The 11,712-nt window shown below is 38.1% G+C and overlaps 1 protein-coding gene across 1 annotated transcript; it reads right to left on the bottom strand.

Annotated features, from left to right (window-relative positions):
- Positions 1-3,820: 3,820 nt before the first annotated feature.
- jdp2a (Jun dimerization protein 2a) lies at positions 3,821-10,945 on the bottom strand. Its single transcript, XM_042500959.1, has 4 exons — positions 10,742-10,945; positions 7,900-8,117; positions 6,821-6,925; positions 3,821-6,094 (listed from the first exon to the last, which is right to left on the bottom strand). The coding sequence occupies exons 1-4, from the start codon at positions 10,827-10,829 to the stop codon at positions 5,891-5,893; spliced, it is 615 nt and encodes a 204-aa protein (XP_042356893.1). The 5' UTR covers positions 10,830-10,945; the 3' UTR covers positions 3,821-5,890.
- Between the last annotated feature and the right edge of the window lie 767 nt (positions 10,946-11,712).

Below are 11,712 nucleotides of genomic sequence, written 5' to 3'. Positions count from 1 at the left end.
TATAGTGGTGATTATTTATTTAACTTTTCACTCATTTCTTGCAAATGGTGTTTGGCTTATTTTCAGATCATTTTTCTTGAAACTTTTTGTTGGTTTTGTGTGTAGCTGCCATGCAGCTATATTCTGCTCAAGTGCAGACAGTTCGTGTGATGATGTAATTTTTGAGGATTTGCATTTTGCTCAAAAAAATTTGTTTTGGTGCTGTCACTTCCTTTGTGCTATTTGCTCGCTGGCCCCATACATTTGATTTAAATATACAGAATATGTTTATTTATGTTGGAGGGAGGGTCATGCATTTCCCCCCGTCACTCAGGGAATCTCAGGAAAAATTAGTTGTGGCTCCAGGAAGGGACAAGATAGAGGAAAAAAATCAAAAAGAAAAAAAAAACAAAGACACATCCCAGCCACCCCCCCTTTTATGATAAATAAAGTATAGTCCCTAAAGCAATGTCATATTATTGAGTAAATGTTTCTCTATGGCCAAAAATTCAATTCAGAGTACTGAAGACAGCATGTACTCAGCATCGTTGGGGTTCTCAAAGTTTTTGGCTTGTGACTCCTAACAGAAAATCAATATGCAGTTTGCACTTCTTTTCAAATGTCTGTAAGTTATTAGTTAATTAAGCATTGATGCATCAGTATTAAAATCCAGTAATGTAATTATGATAAATATATCAGTCAGAGGGGCTATTTTCCTGTGGAGCATTTTACTTTTGATGCTTTAAGAACATTTCTACGTTAACACTTCTGTACTTTTACTTCCGTAAAAAATTGTAATGGATTGGATTTTTGTATGGCTATTTTTACTGGAGTAAAAGACCTGAGTACTTGTAGGCTGAACATGAAGACGGTACAATGCTTCAACAGTCCACTCAAAACACGCCTACCAATAAGAAAAATAAGCTTTGTCAAGGTAAGCAAGTGCTGTGAATATGCAGATAAGCTACAACTGTTGGCACACACACACACACACAAAAACACACACTTAAGTGGCCACCATATAGGCAATGAAGTTTAAGTGTTCACTCTAAATCTGAACAAACTGCAGAGGTTGTTTATGAAGACCAAAGATCTACAGGGAGATTTTTCAGAGACTACCGGAGGTCAAAATGAACATGGTGTGTGGTGCAATGGCATTTAAGTTAGAGCTGAATATAACAAGTAAATAAGGATTGTGGACAGTAAATTAGGTAGCCTATCACTCACACTTTAGTCCAGGATCATTAGTGGCACTTTTTTTCACACTATACTCCAAGGATGTTTTCAGAGAATCTGTTTGGTACTGATTCCATGGAAATGAATAATCAGTTTATGAGGGTTATCCAAGGTATGATAATATTTGGGATGTCATATCACAGAACTTGTTCTTAGTATCTGTACTTTGGGTAAAGATGCACTGGTTGGCCCCTCAAGGCCATTATAAAGCATTGCTGCAGAACTTTTGTAATTTAATTTTCTACATGCCAAATGTTAGGGTGTGTCTTTGCTGATTTTTTATTTTTTCTTGTTTTTATGGTTCACTTATAGCATATATCAATATACTTTTTAGTCCTCCCTTGTAGTAACTTCATTTTGTGTTCTTTTTGTGTTATATATTGTTTGTTTTGGAGTTGTATATTTTTATTTCGTAGTCTTTGCTCTGTGTTGTCTGTCTGTAACTTAGCCAGGGAAACTTTTGATGAGATTTTTAATCTCAAGAGGTTTTTTTCTTGTTAACCCTTCAAAACCTGGATCGACATCCCTTTTTTGTGCTGCATTCAGACACCAACAAGTATATAAAACTTCGAAATCTGACCAAATTGGGTGGCAAAAGGCAATAAGCATCTTTGCAAGAACTGTTCCTCAAATTGTAAGAACCCAAATTGAAGATTTTAAATACATTTGAAGAATCTAGGAGGAAATGTCTAAAACACTATATTTATAATTATCGTAATATTTTTATAATTATTTTTACAGTATTAACATCACTCTAAAGCACTTTTTATTTTTTCCATTTTCTTTATTTTTCATAGTTTTTTTTCTAATCTTCAGATAATTTTCTTTTTTCTTTTGCAAATGTTTAAGTTATTTATTCTGTAGTTGCCATTGCCTTTTATCTATGTTTTTAGGACATCTAGCCAATTTGCTAAGGTTTCAAAGGGTTGACTAAAGTAAAATCGAAAAAAAAAAAAGATTTGAATTGAATTAATGGCCAAGACAGATATAGTGGTTGTTTTTTATGTTGTTGTTACTGGACATAGGTGGAGGGACTGGGGTGAAGTGGGCCCCAACAGCGACTTTTTGCCCCAAGCCAACCAAAGACGTTAATGCAGCCCTGAGTTTATAGGTCTAATTTAGCCTAACTAAATATGACAATCAAATGTTTTTTTCAGACTAGAGCGACTCTCTCATTGTGGAATAAAAGATCAGCTCACCTGATTCCCAAAAACTCCAATAGAGCAGGCGGTGGAAACCTCATCCGCGCCGAACCAGACCGACGCCAGGCGGGCGGGCATCCCGAGGATGAAGACCTGTGCTAAGGAACTTAAAAACTGTCCGACCATGGTCACCGCGAACAGGTTGGGTTTGGCACTGGCCACCTTGACCCACGTCCCGGCGCAGTTGAGCATGTTGGCCAGCAGCGCAGTGAGCCGCAGTCCCTTCTTGTCCAGGAGCCAGGTGACCGGGAAGATGAAGGGGATGTAGGTGAGCATGAAGATCATGGATAGCCAGTCGATGGCGAAGGCTTCCACCTTGTAGAACTTGATCATGATGTTGCTGATGATCCCGTACTGGATCCATTGGTACGCGTTGCTCAGGGAGTACGCGCTGAACAGGAACACGATCACCCAGCGCCTCTTGTACAGATGCGTGGTGCCCGCAGAGCCGCTGTCACCGTTTGGGATGCTGCTGCATTCAATGTGCTCCGCGGCATCTGGACCCCTTGTCCCCAAATGTGGACCATTATCCGTTGCATCCTGTGCGCTCCTGTCCTCCTGTACACGCGCCTCCTCTCCCATTTTCTGATTCAGTTAAAACAAGAGCACTTGGAATAAAGTTAAGTCTTCACCACAGCAGTAGCCTTTATCTGAATATCTTTACAAACAGAAAAAAGTCCCAGTGTAGCCTGCAAATGAAATTACAGAAGCGACACCGAAAGAAATGTCAGTTATCACTTTGGTTCCAGGTGACAAAAGTAGAAAACTTCAGACTTCATTCAAAAGGACTGACCTGCTCTCCACCAAGTTCATTTGGGCTTTTACTTGAGCTGTCTGAGAAATCCTCTTTATTGCACACACTTGGTAGCCTTCGAGCTGACTCGACTTTTACTCCACCCAGCTGCTGAGATAAGAAACGACAGTGACTGAGACTGGGACACATCTATCAGTTAGTCCGCATACAGGACAGACAAAAACCTGGAGAAAAACAAACAAACAACATGTAGACTCATGGTTGTACTTTAGTTTGTTCTTATTTTTGCCTGTTGCAACGTAGTCTCCTGATGCAACATTACAGGTTATCAGTAAGTCACAACAGTATTTTATTCACTTGTATTATAACAATTTATTATAAAGTTGCTATTACTTCTTTATCTAGATTTTTTTTTTTTTTTTGCTGCTGCCTCAGTCATACCTTGTTAATCTGCATGTTAAATCCCCCCAGGGTAAGAACAATGACTTCTTTGTCACTAACTTTGTGTTGGCTGTTAGTTATGCCGTTCTTATATACTTATAGCCTATTCTTTTCCATAATAGATCAAATGAGGATTAAATGTCAAATATTTAATCAAGAAAATGTGATTACCTTACACGTCTGGCCCCTCATTTAATTTAAAAACAGAAAGTCATGACAGTAGAAAAATGTACAAATGAAGAGACATATGTCCATTTAACCAGGTTTTTCCATTGTTATAATTTATGAGTAATTACCCACAGAAACAAATCTTTCCCTCTTCAGGATCACCTGTAATGCCTGACTCAGACTTCTATCTTTAAATAATTTTTTTTGCAATTCTATTGCTAAGGTTCTGGAAAAAAAATGTGTGATTTATAAATGGTTTGTAAGGCAGGGGGTAACTCCACTTGCATCCTAAATAGCTCCCACTCAAGTGTGGTGTGATGGTGTCAGTAATGCTACATGGGAGAGGAAATCTATGGGAAAATGCACGTGTAATGACAGTTAGTAGACTTACTGAATGTGGAATCAGGCTGTTCATTATCTGTTCTGTAAATGGATTTATGTTTTCAGAGTGTACTTGTACTTTTTATGTACAGGTTATTACGTTCAGTGGCAATAAGGTTGTGCTGTTCCTGGCCATCAGATGGCACCATTTACTGGAAAGTTTGTTCATGAAAATTTCACCCAATACATAACACAAGACTGACATGTTTTAAATTTCACAGGACTAAAAAAAAATCCAGTTTAAAAAAAAAAAACAACTAAACATTTATTTTGTAAGGAAATACAAAATGGGATTTCATGATAGCTTATATGCTTATATAACATCATATACAAAAGTATACAAAAACATAATTGGTAGTAACAATATGGTAACAGAAAATAAAGTACAATGTAAACAGTCCATATACATATATATCGATATATATATGTGCATACATGACGCCTGCGCCAAAACATAGGAAAAAAGAATAAGGGTCAATCACTCTGCCACAAAATGTATGAAAGAGCAAAAATGAGCATGGAGATGATGTAGTAGAAAAGCCTCTGAGTGTGGGTGTGATTACTTCTTTAGAAAAATAGAGAATTCATTATTGTTTTACTGGGCAGTAAATTGAACTTTATTCATCTATTAAACCTATCTAATGTCCCTATTACTCCCAGAATGCATTTTAACAAAAGAAAGGCAATCAAAGAAATGTATAGCCTGGTCACGTAAACCTGTTGTTTTAGGTTATATCAGTGCTGCCTCACATGGGAATGGTAACTGAAACGCTGTTTTAACAACAGTTATACGTAACTGTAAAAAAGTTATATGAAATATACAGCTGTTTAACCAAATTTGGGTCAGTTTTAGCTTGGACTCTGAAGTCTGGTGTGTAGGATTCAGGAGGATACACTGGCAGAAATGAAATAAAATATAGGCATTTTTACACCAGCAGCAGCCCCTTCTGAGTCATGGGTGTCTGAAAAAAAGCGTATTTTTCAAAGTGACATTGCTTTATTCTGTGTTTTTTATGGTCTCAGTCAACGGGTCTGTTAATTTTTGTTAAACAGTATAAAAGAAGAATTTATTTGTGACGTAAAACTGCTTCATTCAGGTTTTCATCACCTGGAAGAGACCTCTGAAGTAATTCTGCTCCTTGTAAAAAAAACTCCTGAACGATGAACACTGAAAGAATTCAAACCGGGAGAAGTTTCAGCTGGTTTCAGTCTGCAATCCTCACTGCTGGATGTCACTACATCCTCCTAAATCTTACACACTGCTCCTTTCAATCAGCAAATAAATATGGTCATTTGTAAAATGCCAAATTAATTGCTGAAATCAGTGAGTTGATATTAACCACTGATGTTTTCAATAAGGGAATAATTCTATTTTAGCTTCTGGGAATATGTTGAAACGGTGGCTACAGCTAAGAACAGATCTAGTGTAAATCCACCATAAAACAACAAACTACATGTATGCAATGTGAAGCAATGTGCCAATAGATGATGTGTTTTTTTTAGTTTACCTTCATACTGATAGTGGCTGGAGCTCTGATGACCACCAGGACATACAGATGGGAAAGAAAGAGGGACAGACAAAAAGAAGTTTGTTTTAACTGCCGAAACAGTGTCCAATATTATTGGATCCACATTTTGTGGACTTGGCTGGATCTCCTCCATGACCGAGGCCCAGAGCTAAGTGCTGTAAGTTGGCTGCTTCTTCTCAGCTGTAAACTGCAGAAAGTCGTCACACCTTCACTTGGCCTCCAGCAGCCTCCAGCTGCTGCAGCAGGGGGTTCACCTCGCTCTCTGGGGTTTTGACGCTGTCCGTCCTGACAATACACGTGGGGCGATGCCGATTCAGCATGAGGATCAGTTGCTGTCGTTCGACCTTCAGCTCCTCAATCTGGGCTTTAAGGTCCGAGTTTAACATCTCTAGTCTCTCTGATTCCTGTGAGAGAGAGGAGAGAAAAGGAGGTAATAATGGGGAGAAGACGCTCCAGAAGATGCTCCACCTGTACACTCCCTCCCAAAACCTTCGCTCTTCTGATGCCAACCTCCTCTCCATCCCTCTCAGGTCCATGCGCCGGACATGGGGGGCTAGAGCCTTCTCTGTTGCTGCCCCCACCCTCTGGATCTCACTCCCCAAACCTCTAAGAGACTGCACTGACCTCAGCACTTTCAAATCCCACTTAAAGACCCACCTTTTTAAATCTGCTTTTAATGTTTGATTCATCCACATTTCGTGCTTGTCTGTCTTGCTTTTTACTGATCCTGTTTTTATTTATTCTGTATGTTTTACTGACTTTAATTGACTTTGTTTTTGTCTCTGTTAGACTGCAACTCTGTTTGAGTATGTAATGTACGTAAAAATATGTGTGTCACAATGTACAACACAATATATATATGTAAACAGAAAAATAAGGACAGGAAATACGTACAATCTGTGCATCATCTGTTAAATATGCATGCCAGAGTAGCATAGGTAAGAATAACTTAGTTTACTGAGAAGAATATTGCAAAGTCGAATAAATGCACCAACTATTGTACAGTTATTGTTCAGTTAAAACAGTGCTGCGCAGAATTATATGCAGAAGCTGTTGTGTTTGGAAATGTTTTTGAAACAAGTTTGTGTGTTTTGGAATAATGGAGAAGTGACTACCTCAGTGTGTCTCACCTTTTGTAGATAATCTGTTCTCTCTTTCTTTTTGTTTCGACATCGAGCTGCAGCCACTTTGTTTTTCTCTCGCCTTCGTTTCCTCCTCTCTTCCTCTTCATCTCGCTAAACAACAAAAGGTATGAGGTTAAGATGTGAAAGATGTGGACATTGGGAGACTCTGGCTTTCAGTACAAAATGATGACAAAATTATCAAAAAAAGTATCATCTCACCTTCTTTATATTACTTATGGTGCAAGATTAATCAGCCCATTCATTAAAAAAAGCCATTTAATTTACAGTACACAACATTGATGATTTAACATTAAACCATGATGTATATGAATTTGCCAGTGATTATTATTTTAATGGCTTAGTACTGCATGCACCATCAAAAGGTATATTTATACATGGCACTTTAAACTGCCCTCCAAGTTACTGTAGGCCCAGTTTAATAGGCGACTCAGTTATATACGATATATGAAGCAGAGGCTCCCTGCTCTGACTCTTTTTCGGCCAAGGGGTCCTTGGTCTGAAAAATGCTGAAAACCCCTGATTTAACATGAATTTAATGAAGTTTGGTAACAAATACTGTGAACGCCTTTAATTCTAGAAGTGATACTGTTTTTAACTTTTACAAGATATAGCTTAGCCAATACATGTAGCCTTTATGCAGTTTTTACCTATAAATGCTAATGGTAAAGTTTTCATATTACTGTTTTAAAATGTATACTTTTACTTTTTTCCTGGACACAGGTTCTTAAAAAAGATATTTGACAACAGTACCATAATGCACAATGTCCACTAGGTGGACCTGTTGATTAAGATATGACACAAAGCTGTAATAACAAGGGTGCTTTCACTTCAGTTAAACCTGTTTAAGACACAGTAGGCACAATTTGCACATAGTTAGGCTAGAATCTGTATAATACATTTGAAACACTATTTGTTTTGTTGCATATGTTCGTTTCACTGTGGTTAAATCTCATAAATGTCCAAAAGTCAGTTTAGAAAAAGCATGCAAACTTGAGAGTAAAAACTCATAATGTGCTGTTTATATTTACACAATCTAGCTATCGGCTCTTCATTGTTTCCTATACCTCTGTTTTGATCACCAGGGGCCTCTTCCCCAGACTGTCCAAGAAGTGCAGAGGTGACAGCATTGTACCGAACTCCTGGAAGTCACCGAATTTGAGCTTGTCAGTCAGCGTGGTGGCCGAGATCCCAGCCAGTGGGCCCAGGCTGGGCAGGGAGCCCGCTGTCACAGAGGGATCTGGGATTTGTCCTGGCATCGCGTCAGACTCGGTCGTGACCACAGCTAGGAGGCAGAGGGAGAAAATGGAAGGCACACTCAGACGGCAACTAAACCAGATCAATGAGAAACACATAAAGCTCTGTCTGCTCGGCTTGTTGTAGTACATACTGGGACATACTTTATGGTATGAAGGTTGAATACAATAACAAATAAGCAGCGAACAGAAGTGTAAGTGCTGTATCTGACCTACAGTCAGTTTCAGGGCTTCATTTGCCTGAGGTGCACTGCTTCTTTCCTGCAGCTTTACTGTGATGAATTGCTGGTCTACTATAGGAGCTGGACGCTAAGGCTGCTCTCATTATGCCTTTTTAATATTTTGCTTCTTTTTCTGGAATGAATATGCAACCATATGCAGAGATCTTGGCAGGAATTTACCATACTCAGTCCCCAGATGCCAAGAGACAGATGAACAACAGTGCACAGACTCAGACAAATTCCCCTTTATTTCAAGGAGAGCTACAGCCAGCCACTGCCAAGAAATACCCGTTAGCTGTGGTTTCCTCCTCGTGAGACTTAATGTCAGGGAAGTGAAATGTGGATGCCAAAATTCTGCATAATGTGGTCAAGTATGAACCCAAATTTAACTTTTGTTTGGTTTAGCCACATGAAAAATGAAAGTTGACACCGGTTGCTTATATTTTGCACAGAATAGATGTTTTGTCAACTACTGGCAAATGTCTTGATTTGAAAAATGCTGCACATGAACATTTTAAAAATATCCAAAGACAATGAGAGAGGTGTGTGAGAGCAAAGCCAGCCAAAAGATACAGGAAATTACTACAACAGCTCAGCGGATTTCCAAATCACATGATGCAGCCAAAAAATACTACGGTCAATTACTCAGAGACCTTTAGCCCACAATACAGGAGTAAACAATATCTGATATAGATGTCACTGTAGAAAACAGCTTGTTATCATCTGTGAAGACATCTATTTTAAAGTTCATGTATGGCAATTATGCACTTGTAGTTATGCAAAGAACATGAGAAGTACACGTGGTAATAACTTTCAATTTTCACACTTCCCCAAATTGCAGGTCAAAAAGATAAAGTGGAACTGTGCAGGCAATGCTTTTAGGTCATAATAGTCTTAAAAAATGGTGAACTATAAAGTGGAGGTAATTTATCGTAACATGCTTTGGGACCTGCAGATACTCTGTTTACATTGTCATGAGAGCACAGACAAATGTACCTTTTTAACTGTAGTGTAATATCTTATACATATCTGTAATTCTTTAGCAACAAAGGTTAAGGTATCCTTATGATAAATGTGTTTATGTCATGTCCAACCACTTAAGTATCCAGATCAGAAGAACATTTTTCACATAAATAGATATATAATAAGATACAGTTGCTTTTTGCCAAATGGTATGGTACCATATCTGCAGTGGTGGGATGTGACTAAGTACATTTATTGAAGTACTGTAATTAGAAGCAAATTTGAGGTACCTTTACCTGAGTATTATAAACTCATGCTACTTTCTGCTGCTATCCCACTACACTTTAGAGAGAGCTCTTGTGCTTTTTAATCCACTACAATTACTTAATAACCTAAGTTACTAGTTACTTTACAAATTACGATTTTTGCACACAAACAAAACGAAAATAAACAAGTGCAACTGAAACATTATGTCAGCTTGTTAGAAAATGAATGGGCAATCATTTCATCATGTCCTTTTTCGTGCAAAAACACTTTATGATTCCCAAATACAATGACTTGCTGCTTCTCCTTTGTAATAAATTAAGACTAATTTAAATGATTTTTTCCCCTGTATTGAGTATTTGTACTTTTAATACTTTAAAACATTTACCTAATTACACTTACATCCTTTAGGGGTATTTTTAAAGTGTGGTATTGGTACTTTTACTCAATACTTCCCCCCTTCCACTGCATATGAGAATATTATGGTTCCCCGTGGAGACATAATTAAAACAGCTATTAAAACCTCTCTCATAATGGTAACTTTGTTATACCCTTAGGAACAAGAGAACCAATTAACTTACACTGATTAGACTGCATTATAATTATTTGTTTTGCACTTTTGCATGAGAAAGCCCCGGGTTAGTTTATGAACACGAGGTTTCAGTAGTTTGAAATGTGTGCAGTCATCTCTACATTGTGTTACAGCATGCATACTGAAGCCATTGGTCAACTTGAAAGCGGAAGTTTTTCTTCAGTGCGGCATTTATCTTACGTAACTTTGTCTTCCCATCAGAGAGCTGCAGTGATAAAACGTTTCAGCTTTTCTTCCTTCAGAGCGCATTTCGCTTCAAAGACAACCCCCACGTTAAGAATCAACGCATAACACTAATGTAAAGGATATACAGCACTATATAAGAACATTTTGTTCTGAATTGTGCACGCCGTGGTCCCATGTAAGAGGAGCATGCAAACAAAAGAAAAGGATCTTTCTGTAGCATGCTCAGTTAGATGTCAGGTCTACTTTGAACACCACGAAAACACGTCAAACTCGGAGATTGCATTGAATAACACCCGAATAACCCGAAACATCACAGAGCTGCTCGCTGCCTGTTCACAAACGGTGCTCGTTATGACCTATGCGTGGCGCGCCAATAAACCTATTTACTATGTAAGAATTATTCACTCGTGAAGTTTTGTATACCGACCTGACTTTGATCCCAGGTGCAACAAATGTCCTTTCTTCTGGTCAGCCGAGGGTCGAGAGTAAATTTTAAAAAGTGGAAATCGTTGCATCAGCCCGACTTTAAACGTGATCCCAATCTGGGAGGATTTGGGAATGCGGAAATTAGGCTATGCCAGCCAAACGTAAGCAGGGATGTAAAAAAGTACATAGTGGGGGCAGAAGTGGGGAAGTCGCACCGCTCCTCCCATCAAGAAACACTGCACACTGCAACGGGAGAATACGGCTCACATGGAGGCCTGCACTGGAAAAACAGTAAAACACTCATCTGCAGTCAAAGCAAATACACAGGCAAAAAATACAAAACCTAAATCATTTTTTTTTACAATGTCTTATGGAAGACTGAAGTCATGTCAGAGTAATTTAATTATTCCATTGCAAAAAACATTTTTCCCGTAACTCCTGGCACACTATCTGCATACTGTAAGATCCTTTGTAGCAAGGGTTTTGTTTCAATATTTAGGGTACATGTACGAAATTAAGGGGTTTGAATGCTCTCCCTCAGAACATTTGAGCATCAAACACTTAATTTTCTGCATTCTGCTGTGTTTTTATGCATCAATTTGTACCTTCCCTTACATCAAATTATGGTGCAAATGTCCTTAATTTTGTTAAAATAAAGTCCTTTGCAACTAGGGTTACAACAGTATTAGATTTTCACAGTGCAATAACTGTTTCAGGAAATATTGCTGTTTTACAGAATAAAAGTGTTACAGAATAATTATTATCATCATTCAAAATGACCCTTAAAGGAATGGAAACAGAGAGGTTAGATTTGGTTGAACAAATGTTTTATCACAATAATTCAGATTTGAATCCTTTTTTTTTTTTTCTTTTTCTTTTGAATATAACTTAAATCAAAAATTGGGGAGATTTTCCATCCAGTTGTTGTTGTTACTGTTGTTTTTTAAATAAGCAAATGTACACGGTATAATA

Source organism: Plectropomus leopardus, chromosome 14 (assembly GCF_008729295.1).
Source record: "Plectropomus leopardus isolate mb chromosome 14, YSFRI_Pleo_2.0, whole genome shotgun sequence".
Classification (NCBI taxonomy): domain Eukaryota; kingdom Metazoa; phylum Chordata; class Actinopteri; order Perciformes; family Serranidae; genus Plectropomus; species Plectropomus leopardus.
The sequence above is the reverse complement of the archived record's forward strand: the minus strand, read 5'-3'. Positions and strand labels throughout refer to the sequence as shown.

Coding starts and splice junctions, on each gene's coding strand:
- jdp2a (XM_042500959.1), bottom strand. CDS start 10,829: ATGCAACGATTTCCACTTTTTAAAATTTACTCTCGACCCTCGGCTGAC. Junction 8,118..10,741: donor GCACCTGGGATCAAAGTCAG/GTCGGTATACAA, acceptor TCTGCCTCCTAG/CTGTGGTCACGACCGAGTCT. Junction 6,095..6,820: donor GAACAGATTATCTACAAAAG/GTGAGACACACT, acceptor TCTCTCTCACAG/GAATCAGAGAGACTAGAGAT.